General features: G+C 44.9%; 1 protein-coding gene across 1 annotated transcript in view; it reads left to right on the top strand.

The window, feature by feature from the left end:
- The window catches only part of SMOC1 (SPARC related modular calcium binding 1), a 256,148-nt gene that overhangs the window by 87,187 nt on the left and 147,690 nt on the right, over nucleotides 1–21,271 (top strand). The window contains exon 4 of the mRNA XM_060262366.1: nucleotides 18,179–18,278. Within this exon, the coding sequence (XP_060118349.1) occupies nucleotides 18,179–18,278 (100 nt within the window). The remainder of the gene's footprint in view (nucleotides 1–18,178; nucleotides 18,279–21,271) is intronic.

Here is a 21,271-nt window from a genome sequence, read left to right as displayed (position 1 = left end):
TCTTTCACCTTATTTTCAACCACATGTACTTTATTCAAAGTTGTTTGTGAGTCCTTTCTGAGGTCTTCAATTTCTTTTTCTATTTCTGACTTCACCACCTTTTAGGTTTTTATGTATTTTATTGTATAATTTTAATCATATTTAAACTGATCTCTGTTAGCTTTTACTGTTGTAAGCCGCCCTGAGCCCACCTCGGTGGGGTAGGGCGAGATATAAATCGAATAAAATAAATAAATAAATAAATAGTTCTTTGACTACTTGCTTTTTATTTTCTGTTATTAGCTCCATCACTTTGATCAGTCTTGCCTCCATGGCATCTAGTTGTTCTTGTATTTTTGGCATTTTTCCCTCGTCAAGTGAAGCAGTCCTTGCACATGTCAGTTTTGGCAGCCTCTGCTCAGACATTTCACTCCCCTCACTGCCAAAATGAGTGTTCAGGTTGATCGCTCCAAATTAAAAATAAACCACTGGATCTTATAGATTAGGAGATGCCCTTTCCAATGCACCCAAAATAGCTGTTCTCAGGGCTTCTTAGCCCAAGATATTAATGTTTAAAGTTTTTTAAATAGACAAAATGGCGCCCGCGATTTTTCTAACCTTTTTAAAATTTTCTTTTTCTCCAAAAGGCCACCAAAATTAATACCAGTTATATATTCCAATATGCTTCACTCTTTGGTGATGAAATCTGCCGGCTCCAATAACTTTTAAAGTCCCATTTTTTTCCTTTAGATTTTAAAATTATTTTGACCTTCTTTTAATGGCTGCCGCAATTTTTCTATGATTTTCAAGTCCTAGAGAAGACCAGAAGGTCTTTAAATTTCCTTCTTCCAATGGCCTCTTCCTGCTTTTCTTGCCACAAAGTCCCGTTCTCAATGGTTGAAAGATCTCGCGATACAATTTTTGTGTCACTTCCTGTGCAGTCTTCCAGCTCAGCAACTCAGTGACAATGGGGGTTTTTTTTTGCAAAAACTGCAAGTATTCCAAACATAAGTTGTTTTTCAGCCTTTAACTTTGCTTCTAAATCTCCAAAAAGTCTCAAAATTACCTCCTTCTCTTGTTTATAACTTTAGAATATTGTAGCATATAAAATTGATTTTAGTTCCGGAATGAAAGTTAAAGATCTCCTTACCTTGCAGCCAAATTTAACCTCCTTAACACCGTCCTCTTCAAAGATTAATATTTAGAAATTTAAATAGTCCAAAGAAAGCTTGAATCTTGATGAATTTAAGTCAATTTAATGACCACGGAGACCCTTTGTAGATGCTGGAATGCAATTCCTCGATGGGGACTCTTCAAAGCCTTAAAGGAACCCCACTGGGACTCCTGGTCAGCCAAAGTAAATCCCCTCAGAATATTCCATGATGTCTTGGCCTTTTTCCTCGCTGAGAAAAGTAGGCAGCAGGCGTTGGAGTTGCCTTCTCTGCCCAGAACAAAGGCTCCGGTCCGCTCCCCTTTTGAGAAGCGGCTCAATTCTTCATGATCCAACCCCCAAAGTTGCCATTGGAGCCTTCCTTGAAGACTATGATCGGTAATTATCACCCTGTTTGTCCATCTGTGTGTTATCTCTGAATCTCTCTCTATTTATCTTAGAACTGTATGTATGTTTTATGAGTTTATTATCTTGTATGTGTGCCTATATTTTTCTGCAATGCATTTTAATTGTGTTTACTTAATTAATATCCTTGGTAATTTTAAGCAATAATTTCTGGACCTGTAACCTGTATACATAGATTCAAAGATCCTTTTTAAGCCAGGTGCCCACCTGTCAATTCCCCAACCTCGTTTTGAGGGCATTTTGGCTTACAGTATACATACACACACACACACACACACACACATATATATACATATACATACTGTGGCTAATAGCCACTGATGGACCTCTGCTCCATATTTTTATCCAATCCCCTCTTATAGCTGGCTATGCTTGTAGCTGCCACCACCTCCTGTGGCAGTGAATTCCACATGTTAATCACCCTTTGGGTGAAGAAGTACTTCCTTTTATCCGTTTTAACCTGACTGCTCAGCAATTTCATCGAATGCCCATGAGTTCTTGTATTGTGAGAAAGGGAGAAAAGTACTTCTTTCTCTACTTTCTCCATCCCATGCATAATCTTGTAAACCTCTATCATGTTACCCCGCAGTCGACGTTTCCCTATCCCCTTGTTGTTGAAAGAACTAGGAAAGAGGTTTGTTTTTTTCATTTCTTATCAAAATCTCTGGATAAGGGAAGGAGCAGAATTAGATACAATTGCCTCCCTTAGTTTTCTGCTAGCAGAGTGAACTCTGTATGAGTAAAGAGCGGTTACCCAGCTTCATCCCTCCCAGGCCCAGCGCTACGGGCTCTTACTCCCAATGCCGAAACCTGTGCCCCCGCCCCCACCCCAAGTGTTGTATTTGCACACACACACCAATGACGTCACGCCGCCCGGACTTCGCCGAGGCTTCCCGAGCCTCAGGAGGCCTCGGCGAAGTCAGAAAGGCAGCAGGTGCACTCAGAGCCAGGCTCTGAGCATGCTCACTGCCATGCCCCCAGGCTTCGCCAAGGCATCCCGAGCCTTCGGAGACCTCGGTGAAGTCAGGAAGGCAGCAGGCGTGCTCAGAGCCAGGCTCTGAGCATGCTCACTGCCATGCCCCTGGACTTTGCTGAGACTTCCCAAGCCTCGGGAGACCTTGGCAAAGTCAGGAAGGCAGCAGATGCGCTCAGAACTGGGCTTTGAGCATGCTCGCTGCCACACACCCTGACTTGGCCAAGGCTTTCTAAGCCTCAACGAAATCAGGAAGGCAGCAGGTGTGAGGGGAGGGGGTGCCTCGTGGTGCCTCTAGGTCAGGTGATGCCCCAGACGGTGCCCCAGACAGTCACCTGCTTGGACTACTCTCATGCGTCGGCCCTGATCCCTCCGTGGTGCACTCTGGTTATGACTGCACTAAGTGCCAACACTAAGCAAATAAGAGTTTTCTAGGGGTTACTGGGGGGTTACTGCTTGTGAGAGTTTCTTTAGGTCACAGAAATTTGAATCTAACCTCATGAATCCAGTTCTAAAAAGCCGTGTATGTTTTTAAAAACTAATGGTGTTCTTCTCTTTTTTAAACAATAGCTTACAAAAATTTAAATCAGTTGTTTCATATACTAGAGAAAGGCAAAATAACCAAAGCAGCAGGATGTATTATGCATAAAAATGCAATTCAGTTTCCCCACACTGAAAAATAATTTTAAAATATTTATAAGGTCAGTTTATATAGAAAGTCTTTTAGTACCCCAGTATATATTTTAGACATGACTTGTGTGCAGTAACCTATTTTGAATAAGACTGGTATTCTTGAGTGTGTTTTTGCACACGCATGCCCATGTGACCCTTTTGCTATCACACAGTAGTCCTGCTGAGAATTCTCTAACAACAGCAAAGGCTGAAAGCGTTCCCCCCCTTTCTTGTGGAAAATGTTTCCCTGAATGTCAACTTTCCCTATCCTATTGTTGTTGAAAGAACTAGGAAAGAGGTTTGTTTTTTTCATTTTCTTATCTGTCATTGTATATTCATTTCTTATCAAAATCTCTGGAAAAAGTGGGGAGGGATTTAAAACCTCTTCTCTTTTACAATCTGGCGGCATAATGCAGTTCTGGGCAGCTTCAGCTTGGTATTTGGCTTACCCCCCCCCCCCCACCCCAAATGGAATGATTATGGATTTCTTGCTGACCCCCTGTACAGGCTAAAATAAAGGTAGCTAGCCAAATTTTAACAAAAAGCTTTGATTTACACTGTATGGCCCAGTTTGGAATTAGGTATATAACATTCCAGCCTACCAGTGTACCTGCAGCTGGAACACAAAGGCAGTCATGGGCAATGGCAGAAGTTATTCAAGTTCCACTAATCCGATGTTAAGTTTAATAGAACTGATTCTGGCTGTCTGAGGTAAAGGTAGTCTAGGCAGACATCTTATTCACTTGTTGGCACTATCACGCACACACTAAAGACAGCTCTATAGAGGTTTGGAGCCGTCCTACTCATCATGTTGCTCAGAATTACCAATATCAGATTTATCTACTAGTGTCAATTGTAAACCTAGGTAACTGCCACCCTGATTTGAACTGGGGAGAGGATACAGCAATCATGTGCAAGGGAAGTCTGGAAGACACACTTCATTAGAGCATGGTTTCTAAGCAATAGTATACTGGGGTGAATGATTAATCCAGATCAGCTCCTCTGTTTTCCGTAAACACACATTCTGTGTTTTCTCTTCTCTAGAAGATGGAGTGGAAACAAATCACCCCTTGATTTCTTTCTGTCAGTTTATAATGGACGATCCTGCCAGCTTGTTAAAATGTTTATATAGTCCTTTGAAATCTCACTCTGGCATTTTCAGTGAGGAATTGAGCAGACCCCAATAAAGGCTGTGTTCTCCGTAAGGAGCCTGCCAGTGGCTACAGTTTTAATGTTTTCATATCATAATGAATTTTATGAGTGCAGGAATTTTTTAAAGGCCCAGTGGCTGAAGTGTTGGCTTTTGTTTTATTTCACACACTGTAATTGATGTGTCTGACATGATAGAGGGATGTAATGGCAGTTTTAATTAATTAAGTTTGAATCAGGAGCTTTGATCTTTTTATCCATATTTGGATGCAAAGCAGAGAGCCAGTTTTGTGTAGTGGTTAAGTGCATGGACTCATATCTGGGAGAACCGGGTTTGATTCCCCACTCCTCCACTTGCAGCTGCTGGAATGGCCTTGGGTCAACCATAGCTCTCGTAGGAGTTGTCCTTGAAAGGGCAGCTGCTGTAAGAGCTCTCTCAGCCCCACCTACCTCACAGGGTGTCTGTTGTGGGGAGGAAGGTAAAGGAGATTATGACTGTTCTGAGACTCTGAGATTCAGAGTATAGGGTGGGATATAAATCCAATATCCAATCCAATCCAAGTCAAAAATAACATGACATCCCATGGAATAGAAAGATATTGGTATGCTAATATGTATGAAAACATAGGTAGCCATCAATGATAATCTGTAGCAAAACGAACAAGATTAGTCATCATCTCAGATTCTGTTCTCAGCTCAGCCACACGTTTACTGGGTGGCTTAAATATTGAGTGTCAACATCTGTAATATTTATTTGTAGTTCAAAATACACTGTGGTTTTGTTTGGTCAATAACTTCTCCTCTGCAACCTTTTGTAGATAATTCCAGTAATACAGTGATACTCCCCTGGTGGCTATAAGGAATACCAAGAATGTATTTGAAGCTCTGGGACACTTAAGTACTGTGTTATTTTACATAGTGAGTCACTGAAGGAGAGTTGACGAACTGCAGAAGGGGGAGGAAGAGATAAGAAAGACAAATGGATTATGAAGATGGCAAGTGGTGGACCCATGGGGATCAGCAAATCCTCCTGTCCCCCAAGCCCTAAGGTCCCTGTGCTGGCTCAACTTCATTTCATGCCATGGTTGGGGGTCCAAGCCTGGTCCAGGAGAGCTTAGAATACCAGCTAAATCCTGCTCACACCCTGATATGCCTTCAACATTCATTTACAAGCCAATGACTGGCAACTGGCAGGAATCTGGGAGAGGAACAGCTGTTGGGTGACAGCATTGCATAACTTTTAGGGGAAAACCAGAACTGATGTTACACCACTCTATGAATCTGTAGAAACTCTGTGGTAAAACTAGTGCAATCCATCATTGCATTGTTAGAGAATGAACAACTTTTGAGGAAAAAACTCTTTTTGATAAATATTATCTGTATAAGAAACTTTTATCAAAGGCCTAGTACTCTGTTTTCTAGAAATAATTTCTTGCATCTTTCCATTGTGTTTTTTCCCCATATCCTAACATTACCTGGATGCTGGTGCAGACTGAAAAAGCACATCTTTAACAACTGAAATGGTGGATGGGAAATACAGCTAGAATTAATTTCCACATTTATTCCATATTTTAAACAAAATGTTACCTTTTGTCGAGTGGTTTTATCTCTGGTTTCTCAGTAAAAGAAGCTAGCATTTTGCTTAGAAGGCACCATCCTGTTTTCATTAGCCTTTCTGATAATGTTATTAGCACAGCAATAAAATATAATTTGGGATACCATATTCATCTTATTAATCAGACTAACATAAGAATTTATTTTATTGAAGTAATAGATCTCATCTTTCAAAAGACTTCCCCCCCAAGGGCACATAGATGCAATTTAAAAGTGCAATAAATCACAAACCATACAATATTAAAATAATGTCCCACCAACTGATATGTCTGAATTTTCAAATGCAGTCCTGCACAGAGCATGTTACAGTAGCCTAGCCTGGAGAAATACAAATTATCCTGGACTTCAATAATGTTACATAAATATTTTACAGCAATACGTTTGTTTGATATATTCATGCATATCCTATGGTCTGTTTCATTCATTTTTAATTTGTCACCCAATCTGTAATAATTCTAGAAAGGTAGCTGTATTCAAGGCTGGCCCATCTATTAGACATACCTAGGTGTTTGCTTAGGGTGCAAGAGATGGAGGGGTACCAAAAGAGGCTCACAGCATGCCTCAACATCCAACATCTGTCTGCAGGGCCAAGCCAGCCTTCTTGGGTGGCTGCTCCAGTGCTGCCTTCTTCTGTTCTTGCCTTTAAGGATGATGTTGGGGGGGATGTCCTGATAGACACTGGAGGTTGTACGGAGGGACAAATTGGCTAGCCATTAAGTCCTTGTGGGCTTAATGGGCTACTTTCTCACCCCTAGTAAGGTGAGACTTGCTACTGCTTTCACAAACTGGCAGCTCTCATTTGTATGAGCTGGGCAGTCAGGAGCCACCAGTGGTCCTAGCCCCTTGTGAGCCGGCAGCCTCCGCCTCATGCGAGATGCTGCTGTAAGCCACTGGCTTTCACTCTTCCTTCATTCTATTGTGAGGGTTGGTGCCAGGGGGCTATGCCCCTTTGCCTTCCCAATCTGCCACTGATAGTTCAGATGAGACTGTAACTCTCAGAAAGGAAGGAAGGAAAGGTCCCCTGTGCAAGCACCAGTCGTTTCCGACTCTCAGGAAGGTGGCACCGAATGGAGCCTATGGGAAGAAGTGATGGTCAGAGTGTCCTACCAGCATGGAGTGTTAGCTCTTGTGATCTACCAGCAACAGCTCAGTAGAATGCCCCTTGCCTGCCCAAGAACCTTGCCAGAGCCCTAGCCATGGTCCTGCCCTGGCCAGTGACTTTGGGTGTTTTTACATTCAGTTTGATCCAGAGTTTTAGAGTCTTCAAATTGCCTGCCACTGTTCCGCTTTTTTTTTCCTTTTACATTTAAGCGTTTCGATTTGGGTGGAGGGTGTCTCTGATTAGAGGGCAGCTGGAATACCAGTGCTTAGTTAAATGTGTACGATTGCTTTGAAATCGTGTCAACACTGCAAAAACAATACAAATTTAAATCCCTAGATGAGGCAAGCAATAATATGTAAAAATTTCAAGTGCTGTCAGTTCTCATGCAAATTACTGCACCTTGTGGTGGCTTTTGGAGGAGTCTTTAAAACGCAGGAAAACTTACAATACAAGTTTGAAACACCCGAAGAGAAAATGCTTTTGTGGCGGCGTTGAAACCCATCTCACTGAAACAAATGTAAATGCCTCGAGAAGCAATGATGCGAAACAGTTATGAGAACGTTATGTAATGTAAAAGGTGAGTTTACAATGCAGAGATAGAGAGTCGCAAACTGACAGTGTAAAAACACCCTTTGACTCCTCACCAGGGTTGGGCTGGCCATGGTTCTCGTCCTCTTTCCTTTTGGGACCCTTCTGCTCTGTCAGAGGTTGCTTAAGCTTCGGGCACCACCTCCACCTGCCTTTAGCAATGATTCTCCTCGGCCTGCCTTTAGCAATCTGCCTCAGCTGCCTGTTGCACTTTGCCTTGCCTTGATGCTCAAAAAAGGGAGGGGGGATGATAGTTGTGGGTATTGTTTTTACCCTTCCCAGACCTTTGGACTGTGGGGCTGGAAAGCATATATTTTATCCCACATTTCTCTGTATTGAAGGGGCGAGAATGCCAAAGTCATAATTTACTTAGGGTGTCAAAAAATCTTGAATTAGCCCTGACTGTATTAGTCTGTAGCAGCAAAGTACATCAGGAGCCCTGGGGCACTTTAAAAGGCTACCATATGTTTTTCCAGTGTAAGATTTCATGACTCACACTTTATGCATCTGATGAAATGAGCTCTCTGGCCATTAGGACAGGGCACTAAGGCTTTTATAATCAAAAGATGAGCTATAAAACTAATTGAATAAAAAAGTCAGTTGTGTGTCCCCTAATTTCTTTTGGCCTGCTCTTCATATGTGACACAAAATGGAGGAAGTGGTGGTGGTGATAACAGAAGAAGAATTGCAGATTTATACCCCACTCTTCTCTCTGAATCAGAAACTCAGAGTGGCTTACAATCTCCTAGATCTTCTCCCCCCACAGCAAACACCCTGTGAGGTGGGTGGGGCTGAGAGGGCTCTCACAGCAGCTGCCCTTTCAAGGACAACCTCTGCCAGAGCTATGACTAACCCAAGGCCATTCCAGCAGGTGCAAGTGGGGGAGTGGGGAATCAAACCCGGTTCTCCCAAATAAGAGTCCACACACTCAACGACTACACTTAACTGGCTCTAACCCTAACAGAAGGTTCTTCATGCCCAATCTGCTCATGCCAGGAAAGAAGGGTCGTTTACTTGTTTTTCCTTTTTCAGTTCTGAGGAGGCAACAAAGCCTGTTGGGATAGACGAGCAGGGTATTTGATCCTTTGTTCTCCTAAAAGCTGATAGCTTATTTCTTCTCAATTAATGAGGAAGTAAAAGTTGCAAATTTAAGAGGCGTGCCTGATTTTCTCCTAGATCTCCATTGCAGTTGCATACTACTAAACAACAAAGTTTTTTTCTTTCTGGCTTATACTGTTCAGCTTTGGTTACAAGGAAATTACATGCCTTCATAAAATCAGCAGACTTAAATATAATCTTCACAACAATTACAAATACATTTTATTCTTGAACCCAAATGTAGTTGAGTTAGGGTTGCCAAGTCCAATTCAAGAAATATCTGGGGACTTTGGGGGTGGAGCCAGGAGACATTGGGGGCAGAGCCAGGAACAAGGGTGTGACAAGCATAATTGAACTCCAAGAGAGTTCTGGCCATCATATTTAAAGGGACAGCACGCCTTTTTAAATGTCTTTCTTCCATAGGAAATAATGAAGGATAGGGGCACCTTCTTTTGGGGCTCATAGAACTGGACCCCCGGGTCCAATCATTTTGAAACTTGGAGGGTATTTTGGGGAGAGACACTAGATACTATACTGAAAATTTGGTGCCTCTACCTCAAAAAATAGCTCCCCCAGAGCCCCCGAAACCTCCAGATCAATTCCCCATTATACCCTATGAGAAATATTTCACATAGGGAATAATGACGTTTCCCTCTCCTCCACACACCCCCCCTTCTCGCAAATCTGATGTAGGGGATTGGCTCTCTACTCACCAGCCAGCTTCTTCACAGTAACAAAGACACAGACACAGAAAGTTGAAGCCTTTCACCACCTCCGGAGGTGCAAAGGCACATGGTCCTTTGGGGTGGGGCAGGAAGCAGCCTGGGAAAGCTCCGGCTGCTGCGATGGAGCTGGGTGAGAAGGGGAGGGGCAAGGAGAAGCTGCTGCGATCCAAGGTGAGAAGGGAGGAGGAGAAGCATCAGGGATGGGTGGGAAGGGGAGAGGAGAAGCTGCTGGGATCTAGGCTGCGTGGGAAGGGCTGCTATTCCCCCCGCTTTCTGGATTTTTGCCGAGCAGGGGGAGGAGGCTCCAAATCGGGGGTCCCCCGCCCAGGCGGGGATTTGGGAAGCCTAAATTGTGTAAAATAAAAAAAGTTGGGTTTAGCTAGGGGCTCGAGAAAAATAACACTGTTCTGGCTTCAGCCTCCCTGCAAGAAACTTTGAGCCCTAAGCTGGAACATCTGCTTCAGAGTTCTTATAGATGAGATATAAACAAACCCTTTTATTTGAATAAAAAGAAAATATAGGAAGGCGGGTCTGAGAAATACAGTTCTGCTGAAGTTTTGAGGCATTTTCACACCATAACTGTAGGTTTTCCCCATATTATTTATTTATTTATTGAATTTATCAACTGCCCCATCCCCCTCAGTAGAACTGGTGTCAGGGTGGTGAACAACATGATCACATAAGATTTCAAGTAATACAGATTAAAACCAGGTAGGACCAGAGTGTCATGGATGACAAGGACAGGCTGGCATCAGAGCCTACAGCTGGCCCCTCTAGTACTCAGCTTGCCAGCAGCTCCCACCCCTGACCCAGCAGCAGAGGAGGAGCAGGCACAGCTGCAAGCAGGGAGCCTGCCTGACTCTCCCCTGCCAGTAGTTCAATTAACGGAACAGCTACGCCATAATTTAGCAGCCCGAAGAAGGGATGAACCAAAGGGGAAGGCATTCGATTAGCTCTGAGTATTAGCGGAAGCTTCTGCTATTAATTGGAGCACCACCGGAGGCCCATTTAGCCCCTGCTTGTGGCTGGGGTTTTCATGGAAGCAACTCGTCTATCTTATGACTCACATTCACAGTTTACTTTTAAAAACTGATCCCTTGGCTTCTTGACTACACAATACTTATTTTTTCTATCAAATGTAAATGTCTTTTATCAATTTAGCAACATAAAATGTATCATTTATAAAGTCGCATATAAAATTGTCCTGTGGTCTATTTATGGAATTTAATAGAAATATTAGAAATATTTTCAGTTTCTGTAAGAAAAATTGCTGTATTCAATAAAGAGTTGCAAAATGCTGCACCCGATGCTGTCATTGCACATGTATATTTAAATTTTGCCATTTGAGCGGTAGAAAAAAAGAAAAGTTGAAGGTAGAATTCTGTAGAAACTATATTATTTGGACAGATGCACTCATGCACACACAATAGGAATATAATCTTGTTCCAAAAGAGAAAATATGACATAGAAGCCTTTCAGTGCTCCCCAAACTTTTCAGTATTTATTTTGCAAAATTTGGGGAAGTGCTCAGACTTCTGATGCTATGTATTTCCAATAAGTTAAATGGTTTATAGGTGAAATTGTTTTTATCACTCAAAAAGAGAAAATATTTAATGGGAGTATTCCTCCGCTCCAGTATTCCCCAACTTTCCCAGTTCTTCCATTGGAAAAATTGAGCAAAAGTCCTCAAGGAAGAGAACTCCCCCTCCCCTGAATTTTTCTTGTTTTTCCCCAGGCGTTCACATGTCTAGCCTGGTCAAGGAAGGAAACCATGTTCCAGGCTAAATGAAGATGGTAGAAAGTGCCTTTTGCTATTGAATTAAGTTACTTCTTTGATAATAATGCTAGATCCAGTATGACCTCTGTGTTTTCAGCTCAGTGAACATGAGTCAGTGGAAACCTATCAGATGTGGGAACAGGATTGCCAAGTCCAATTCAAGAAATATTTGGGGACTTTGGGCTTGGAATCAGGAGACATTGGGGGTGGAGCCAAAAGCAAGGTTGTGACAAGCATGATTGAACTCCAAAGGGAGTTTTGGCCATCACATTTAAAGGGACAGCACACCTTTTAAATGCCTTCCCTCCTTTGGAAATAATGAAATATAGGGGCACCTTCTTTTGGGGCTCATAGAATTGGACCTCCTGGCCCAATCTTTTTGAAATCTGGAGGGTCTTTTTAGGAGAGGCATTGGATGCTGCAAATTTGATGCCTCTAACTCAAAAAACACCCCCCTCAGAGCCCCAGATACCCGCAGTTCAATTCTCCATTATACCCTATAGGAATCGGTCTCCGTAGGGAATAATGGAGTGCCCAGCAGACATTTCCCTTCCCCCCTTCCACTTTCTGATGACCCTGAAGTGGGGGGAGGGCCTCAAAACCGGGGGATCCTTTGCCCTCACTTGGGGATTGGCAGCCCTATGTGGGAAACATGGAAACCTTGACTGTAAAAGGAAATTAATTACAAGATAATTCTAATGAAAAGTGTTAAGCATCTCCTCTGTTTCCCCAAAAAGTTTCAGACTAGGAAATTGTGAACTAATTAAAATAATGGATCTTTTAATAGCACTTTTGGGAGGTTCTTGCTTTTTGAAGATATGGCCAATCTAGAAGAAAGCAAGCTGTATCCATGCGACTGTATGCTGAACCCAGGTGAGGTTCTGATCAGTTCAACAGTAAAAGCTTTGCAATTAGAGTCATCAGGCCTGGTCTGACAATCAGCAGGACATCAGGGGGCAGGAAAATGGGGGAGCAGCTGTCAGTAATAGTGTGATATCACTTCCAGAAGTGATGTCATACCTCTCTACGAATAGCCAGAAACTCTATGGTAAAATGTCACTTTCTGGTGTTCTTGTATGATTCTACCATCGAAGTTCATGCAATTCCTATAGAGGAGTGACATCACTTCTGAGTTTTCCCAGAAGTGATGTAATGCTGTTGCCGATGGTGATATATTTTTTCTTCCAATGGACACTAGACTGGCGGTAGGCAAGGCCTGTTGGGAGTGGGAGATGTGCTGCCCAAGCAGGCACATGACAATCTTATTGGCTATAATGAAAGATAGCACAAATCCTGCCTTTATCTTCTACTCCGTGAAATGAAGGAATGTATGTCATTACAGTAATATCAACCCATTGGTAAAAAACACTGGGGGCGGGTAGGAGCAGCTTGGCTTTTTGCTAAGTGATTAGGTAATATGTTGTTGTTTTTAAAAATAAAAGCTTGGTCAACCCCAGCACACACTCGGTAGCAAGATAGAATCCAGGCAAATCTCAGTTATTTGAACCATAAGGCAACTCCATCCCCTGGAAGTGACTTTGGCAAAATCCATTCATCTGGACTCCATTAACTACTTTTTCAATGATGTGTCCTGCCAAGATACCAATAAATCTTCTTTAAAAAAAAAAAAAAGCTAGTATAGGCTTCTAGAATGGTGTACAAATTGTTATGTATTTTCTTATCTCAAAAGGCCAGTGATATTATTTAGGTACTCTGTTAACCAAAACTGACTACCATGTTCTTTGTTACTGACCACAGCTTAATATAAAAAATTAAGCATATTTATTTTGGATACTAGTTCTATTAACAATGAAGGGACTGCTAGGGACTAAAATTCATGGTAGTCTTTCTCCCTCTTCAAAAAGACACCCCTTGGGAGAAGTCAAATCCCTTGCTCACAATTTAATGCCAGTAGCTCACAAAATAGAATTTTTGATCACAAGACTCCACAGCTCAGAGGGAGCATTGCTACTGTTATGTCTTGCATTTCAGTCTTGATGTTACAACACAGTGAACGCTACAGAGGCGACCAGTGGAAGTCCACTGGTCCCCGGATGTAGCTCACTAATACGCTCCGCCAATCAAGATTTGTGGTGGGAAGTTTAACTGGCCAGGATTGGACCTGGCCAGATGGAGGGTTGTTCCGGGGTATATATATAATTGGGACCCAGCCCGCATTTCCTTGCCTTGTGATGTACTCGCCAATAAAGTATGTTGCCTTCAACAAGTCTCGTCACTCAGTACATTACAGTGGCGACAAAGGTGGGATCCTAGCCAGGTAACTCCCCAAGCGGGACTTTGCTGACCTGGCTGGAGACGAGGAAGGCATGAAGTCTAGGGAGACTGAAGCACCCGCCGCCACCGCCGCCAACCCGCCAACACCGGCTAACCCGAGTGTGACGACAGGCCATCTTGCAGAGTTCAACCCCACCAACCCCGATAGGTGGAAGAGCTACATGGAACAGGTCGACTGCTACCTACGAGCGAACATGATCGCGGACGACAGCCGTAAGAGAGATGTGCTCCTGAGTGTCTGCGTGGAGGCCACATTCGAGATCGCAAAGGGTCTCTCGGCCCCCGCGAAGATCACAGAGAAAACGTACGAGGAGTTAGTCAGACTCCTGACCGGGCACTTCTTGCCCCAGCCATCCATCATCGCCCGCCGATTACTCTTCCACAAGAGGGATCAAGGGGTGGGAGAGATGGCTGCAGTCTACCTGGCCGCCCTCCACCAACTTGCAGGGAACTTCAGCTTCAACAAGCTAGATGAAGCCCTGAGGGATCAATTCATCTGGGGCCTCCGAGATGAAAGGCTGCAGCAAAAGCTCTTCGCAAAGGAGGAGCTCACCCTCCAACTTGCCTTCAACGAAGCCACCACGTTTGAGAGAGCAAGCAAAGCTTTCCACAACTCGTGAGCAGAAGCCGTCCACCAAAAGGAGATAGCGCCGGGCAACCCAGAGGAGGAGGAGGCACACCAGCTCCATCGCCAACCAGGAATGGGGCCGAGAGCGACCACCAATCTGCTACAAGTGACCGAGAGACCAGCCAACACCAAGTGCGCCAACTGTGGGGATCCACACAAGCGACGGGACTGCCCCTATCGCAACGTAGACTGCAGGAACTGTGGAAGAGTGGGCCACATAGCATGGGCATGCCGGGCCAAGGCCACCCGCAGATGCCAGTCAACCAACCACGACTCGACTGATGACTACTCGACTGCATCGACTAGCCTGCAGGTACTGAACTTGCCCCTCAACACCCCCGATAAGGTCAGGGTGTCGGTCCGAATCGAGGGCACTCCATGCTTAATGGAGCTGGACTCAGGCTCCTCCATCTCCATAATTTCGGAGGAGTCTCTAAGAAAACTTTGCCCCCGTGGCCGGCCCAGGCTGCGACCAGCTGATTTCATACTGCAGGACTTCCAAAAAAACCCCATACAGATTTTGGGTTGGGCCACTGTTAGGTAGAGTTTAAGAACTTTAGGGGCAAACTGGACATACTCGTGGTCAAATGCCAGCTCACCACATTACTGGGGCTGGCCTGGTTTTGACCGCTCGGTATTCAGATAGTGGGGGTGCAGCAGCTGCGAATGCAAAATTTCGAGCATGTGTGCCGAGAATTTCCAGAAGTGTTTGATGGGTCCCTGGGGTGCTACAAAGGGCTTCCCATCACCTTACCCCTCGATCCCCACGTGAGACCGATAAGGTTGAAAGCCAGGTGAGTTCCGTTCGCTCTTAAGCCAAAAATAGAACTGGAGCTAGACTGCCTCATGGCCCAGGGAGTGTTAGAACTGGTTTCTTACGCTGCATGGGAAACACCCATAGTCACTCCAGTGAAGCCTAATGGAGATGTGTGCATCTGCGCAGACTATAAGTGCACAATAAATAAGGCACTTCAGGACAATCCATACCCTGTCCCGGTGGTCAGCCACATGCTGGCAGCACTAGCGGGCTCTAAGGTTTTTGGGAAACTGGACTTGGCCCAGGCATACCAGCAACTCTCGGTGGACGCCGAGACAGCAGAAGCCCAGACCATTGTGACCCACAGGGGAGATTTTTGGGTGCGGCGGTTGCAATTCGGGGTTAGTGTGGCTTCGGGGATTTTTCAGAGCATAATGGATTCTCTTCTCAAAGGGATCCCCTGGGTGCAACCGTTTTTCGACGTTGTTTTGATCGCCGCACCGGACGCTGAGGAGTTCAGCAACCGTATGCGAGGTACTCTGCCGTTTCCAGGCAGCGGGACTTAAAGTAAAACAGGAGAAATGTTCCCTCGGGGTGTCGAGAGTAGAGTCCTTGGGGTTTGCAGTAGGCGCTACGGGCATCCACCCGACGGCCGACAGGACCAGGGCTATTGTCCACGCCCCAGCCCCCATGTACAAGACGGAGTTACAAAGTTTCTTAGGATTATTAAATTTCTATCAGTCATTTTTGCCCCACAAAGCGGCCATCGCAGAACCCCTTCATAGGCTCCTAGATAAAAATGCCCCGTGGGTCTGGGGAAAGAAGCAAGCCGCCGCTTTTCAGGCAGTCAAAGACCTACTAGTTTCCAATGAGGTGCTCCACCATTTTGACAAATCCTTACCAGTGATTCTGGCTTGCGATGCTTCCCCGTACAGGGTGAGCGCCGTCCTGGGGCACCAACTCCCGGATGGGAGGGAGGTTCCCGTGGCCTATTATTCGAGGACCCTGACCACCGCCAAGCACAACTACGCCCAGATAGACAAGGAGGCCTTGGCAATAGTGGCGGGTGTGCATAAATTCAACGACTACCTGTACGGTAGGCGTTTCACGATCATCACGGACCATAAGCCACTACTGGGCCTCCTCGCCCCACACTGCCAGATGCTGCAAATTCTGTCATAGCACATCTTGCGGTGGAATCAGTTCCTCAATTCATACACATATGCCCTGGTCCACCGCCCTGGCAAAGCTATGGAACACGCTGACGCCCTCAGCTGCCTGCCGCTGCCCTCTATGGACCCGGACCCAGCCCACCATGTGATGCTTATACATACTCTACCAGAGAGGCCCCTCCAGGCCGCCAAGGTAGCTAGGGCCACGGGTAGAGACCGCATCCTCGCCCGTGTTTTAGACTGGGTGGGAAGGGGATGGCCCGCGGGCAAACAGGATGCAGAATTCAGGGCATTTGCATCACACAGAGAAGAACTGTCCATGCACAAGAGGTGCCTTCTTTGGGGAAGCAGGGTGGTGGTTCCCCCCCCCCCCCCCCCACTGTGGAAACAAGTGCTGGAAGCCCTACACAAAACACATCCGGGAATAGTGCGGATGAAGGCCCTGGCACACAGCTATGTATGGTGGCTGGGAAAGGACGAAGAGATTGAAGGGTGGGTTCGAAGGTGCCAACACTGCCTAGAGTCCCAGCATGATCCACCCAGTGCCCCTGTCCACCACTGGGAGTCCAATAGGAGGCTGTGGTCCCAGTTACACCTAGACTTTGCGGGGCCATACAAGGGCCAAATATTCTTTATTCTGGTAGATGCATACACCAAATGGTTGGAAGTAATTCCCATAGCTTCAACCTCCACCGTGGCGGCGGTCAGAGCCTTGCGTAGGGTCTTTTACACGCATGGGATTCCCGATACCCTCGTCACAGACAATGGGACTGCTTTCACCTTCTGGGAATTCTGGGAGTTCTTGAATAGATACCTCATACAGCACATTCGGTCCGCCCCCTTCCATCCGGCCACCAATGGCCAAGCAGAGCACATGGTGCGCACCACTAAAGAGGCCCTGGGGCGCATTGTACAGGGAGATTGGGACCACCGCCTGGCAGCCTTCCTATTTGATAACAGAATCACCCCCAACCCCGTCACCGGGTTAAGCCCTGCCGAGTTACTAATGGGGAGGAAAGCTGATCACGAGGCTAGACAGGTTGCATCCTGACCAGGCCACGGACCTCCGCAGTTCCCCCGAAACCAGGGAAGCCGCTAGGGGGTTCTTTCCAGGGGATCCGGTATATGCTAAGAACTTTGCAAGTAGCCTGGAGTGGTTAGCCCCCCGGGTGCTGCGGGTGACCTGGACTCCTACGAGGTCTCGTCAGAGGGGGGCCAGATCTTAAGGAGACATATCGACCAGCTGTGCCGCCGCACCTTGCCGGAGGATCGGTGGAGGGGGGGTGGGGGAGAACTGACAGCCACACCCCCAAAAGCTACCCAGCCCATGCCGGCCGCACCAACTATATGGGCGGAAGAGCACCACAGCGGTGGGAGCGACCCCCCCCCCAGAGACAGTCTTCTTCCGGTGTCACCCCAACACGAGGAACCAGCCACCCCTCCAGCCACAGCGGCCACTCCAACTCCCCAGATAACCCCAAGGAGGTCGACCAGGGAACGCAGGGCGCCAGCCTACTTGAAAGACTTTGTTTCCTGAACTAGGGGGGGGAGGAGTGTTATGTCTTGCATTTCAGTCTTGATGTTACAACACAGTGAACACTACAGAGGCGACCAGTGGAAGTCCACTGGTCCCCGGATGTAGCTCGCTAATACGTTCCGCCAATCAAGATCTGTGGCCGGAAGTTTAACTGGCCAGGATTGGATCTGGCCAAACGGAGGGTTGTTCCGGGGTATGTATATAATCAAGACCCGGCCCGCGTTTCCTTGCCTTGTGATGTACTCGCCAATAAAGTATGTTGCCTTCTACATGTCTAGTCACTCAGTACATTACAGCTACCATACTGAGTACCACAACTTTGATTTTAGATGTCGGCAACATTACAGGTCTTAATGAAGTATTATGTTAAGTATGAAGCAATGACATTCCTTTTTTTTCTCACTGAAAATATTGTATGACATTTAACTGAATGATCTGCCCTGTGGCTGGCACAGAAGCTTCTATTCACTTTAGTTATGAGTGGATACTGAGATATGAATGATTTACCAGTATGCTTCCTCTTTCTTCCAAAACAGGTGCAATGTCATACTTACACTGGGTATTGCTGGTGCGTCACTCCAGATGGCAAACCCATCAGTGGTTCTTCTGTTCAGAACAAAACTCCTGTGTGTTCAGGTACTGTGGGCTGACAAAAATAATTCTCTTATTATAATATTAAAATGGCAAGATGAGAGAGCAAACTCTTTAGTTTTTAAATCAAATGCTTAGAACCATTCATGCAACCAAAGACTAGGCTCAAACTGGGAAGATTCAACACAGTTAGCAACTGGGTATTTACACATTGTAATATCATATCAATTTTCATGAGCTATAGATGTAAGTGGGTATCAGATGAAACAAGATGAAGCATACTTTGAGAATGGAGCAAACTCAGTAAGAGTCTATTTGGGTCATGTAAATAGATCCAGGTGGGCAGTTGTGTTGGTCTGAAGCAGTAGAACAAAGTAGGAGTCCAGTAGCACCTTTAAGTAAAATAGGTGGACAAGAACATCACTAGGAAATACATGTCTTTTTGTTTTACCTAGACTTGTAGCAAGAGCAATTAATAGGCAACTTTTATTACCTTTTATTGGTTTCTCACTCAAATGCTATCCAGACCAAATGGTCTTCCAATTTATTACACTATTTTGCCATTTGATCCTAACTTAGTATCAGTTTATACTTTTAAACCACCAGCTGTATGTATTTCAGCTCACTGTACCCCATCCCCTCGTATGAAGACGCATGCATGTATACGAAAGCTTATATTCTGAACAAAACTTTGTTGGTCTTAAAGGTGCTACTGGACTCCTACTTGGGTCATATAAAGTAGCCCTTGTTGTTTCTGTGAGTTCTAGGCTGTGATCATATTGGAGGCTTGGTGCAAACCTGTCTGCACCTCTATTTGCAGCAGTTTAAATAGCTGTGGGAAATTTTGATCAGACATCCCATGCTGAACTGGCTTCACCATACACTCACTCCATGGTTGATCATTCAGATTGTTGCAGCATCCTATTTGTGCACAAGTGTGCAGGGGTGGAATTCTAGCAGGAGCTCCTTTGCATATTAGGCCACATACCCCTGATGTAGTCAATCCTCCAAGAGCTTACAAAAAAGAGCCTTGTAAGCTCTTGGAGGATTGGCTACATTAGGGGTATGTGGTCTAATATACAAAGGAGCTCCTGCTAGAATTCCATCCCTGCAAGCATGTATCCAAAGCTCCAGCTTCTTTTTGACAGCTCCACAATCCTTCTGCCAAATACTCTAGCCCCTCTCGGCCTCCTTCCCTTCCCTTCCCTTCCCTTCCCTTCCTTGGAATACATAGGGAGGAGCGCAGATTTATATGAAAGTAGTACCATTGACTTCAGTACATTTACCCTTGCTGTCAATCATGGGATCAAACTGAAACTCTGATGCAGAAACACGAGAGGGGTTTTTTTTGTGGGGGGAGGGGATTTGTTGGTCAAAAACAACTTTTCCCAGGGACTCCAGATCCAGAATGACTACTCAGCCATGGTGACTGACAGTGTTGGGGGTTATTATGTGCTTATGTACACATTGCTACCTGATCCAGAAGAAATGAAAAGGAGGCAGAAATGGAAGGGATGGTTCAGACTGAGGGGAGTTCAGACATCCAGAAATCCAGAAATCAGACTGAGGGGAGTTCAGACATCCAGAAATGAGGAATGAATGTGCAAACATCTGTAAGCACCAGACTTTCTCTGGTGACTGTTTATTCCACATCCAATTAGTCATATGACAGGGTGAGTACAGCTGGAGAATGTGTGTCAGATGTGGCTGTGTGAACAAGCCCATTTAATCCATAAGGGAACAGCAGCTACATTGGGCCCAACTGCCTGTCTGATTGCAGCTCTAATGTAGCAAGCTGGAACTGTAGTAATTGTAGCACATAGTTCCATAGCTTTTTGTCAGTCAAACGGAATATATTTTTAGGAGGAAAATAGCCTTTTGATCCTATCAAACTTGTATATTCTCCATGCAGAGTGTCTAAATGGTACAGATATATAAGTACATACATATGATTAGGCACTTGTCCAACAGAAATACTGTAGGAAAGAAGTTAATTCAATAGATATTGAATAAGATTTTAAAAATCACATCTAAATTAGTTTTCAAGATCTTGCCACAAACTACGTTTGCTGCCCCTATTTCTTTGCCTCCCCCACCCCATCAGTTTTGTTTATTCTGTTTGTCTTAAATGCTTACTGCTATAGGGTTCCACAGAAGGGTCTGACAAATGAATAACCAGTCATTGATGTAAAAATCCTAAGAGCAGAAATACAAGGCCTAGTGTAATGTTTGGTAACTTGGACCAAAGACCAGCTTTTTCCATCTGTGTGCTTCCTCTGGGGTCACACCACCTTCATTTGTCGGCATTTGTAGGATTTAGGAATATACTGCGGATCTTCTTAGAAGTACTAAACATAATTTTATTCAGAACAAAGAGAATCAAAGGAGGGAGTCTTTTATAATAGTTTGCCAATATAGCATTGCAAGTAAAACCTGGTATGGATCTGTTCCAGATTCTGGTACCCTGAAATTGGAATAAAGCATGGAGTAGAGTACTGAATATTACAGTATTCGGCCATGTCATTCAAAGTATCACTCCTAAGTCCTACCACCACCCTCTGGCCTTGTAGCTTGAGAATCCACTATTGTGTAACACCTGCAATGGCTAGCTAGACTTTCCTGGAGTCCAGTGTTCTTTCATTGTTTAGTTTCTCCTTGATATATGAGCTCAGATAGCTTGCAATGGTCCCAATGAAAGTCTGGTCCTGTACCAAAGAGCCAGGTGAAGCAGCACTATGTTTTGAGACCACAGGGGGTATATGTGGAAGCAGCTGTCTGTGAGAATTATACAGTGATGATGAATTCTGAATTCACACAGAGCACAGAATGGGTTTTTTAAAAAAACAAACTGACTGTGTCCTGTCTCAAAGAAAGATTTCCTTTCATTCTGAGGAAGTGTGCATGAACACAAAAGCTCACACTGAATAAAAGCTCACATTTTGAATAAAAGTTTGTTGGCCTTACAGGTGCCACTGGACTCCCACTTTGTTCTATTCCTTTCACACTATTATCAGAATTGTAACATTAATTGATTAATG

This window comes from Heteronotia binoei, chromosome 21 (genome assembly GCF_032191835.1).
Source record: "Heteronotia binoei isolate CCM8104 ecotype False Entrance Well chromosome 21, APGP_CSIRO_Hbin_v1, whole genome shotgun sequence".
Classification (NCBI taxonomy): Eukaryota; Metazoa; Chordata; class Lepidosauria; order Squamata; family Gekkonidae; genus Heteronotia; species Heteronotia binoei.
The sequence above is the reverse complement of the archived record's forward strand: the minus strand, read 5'-3'. Positions and strand labels throughout refer to the sequence as shown.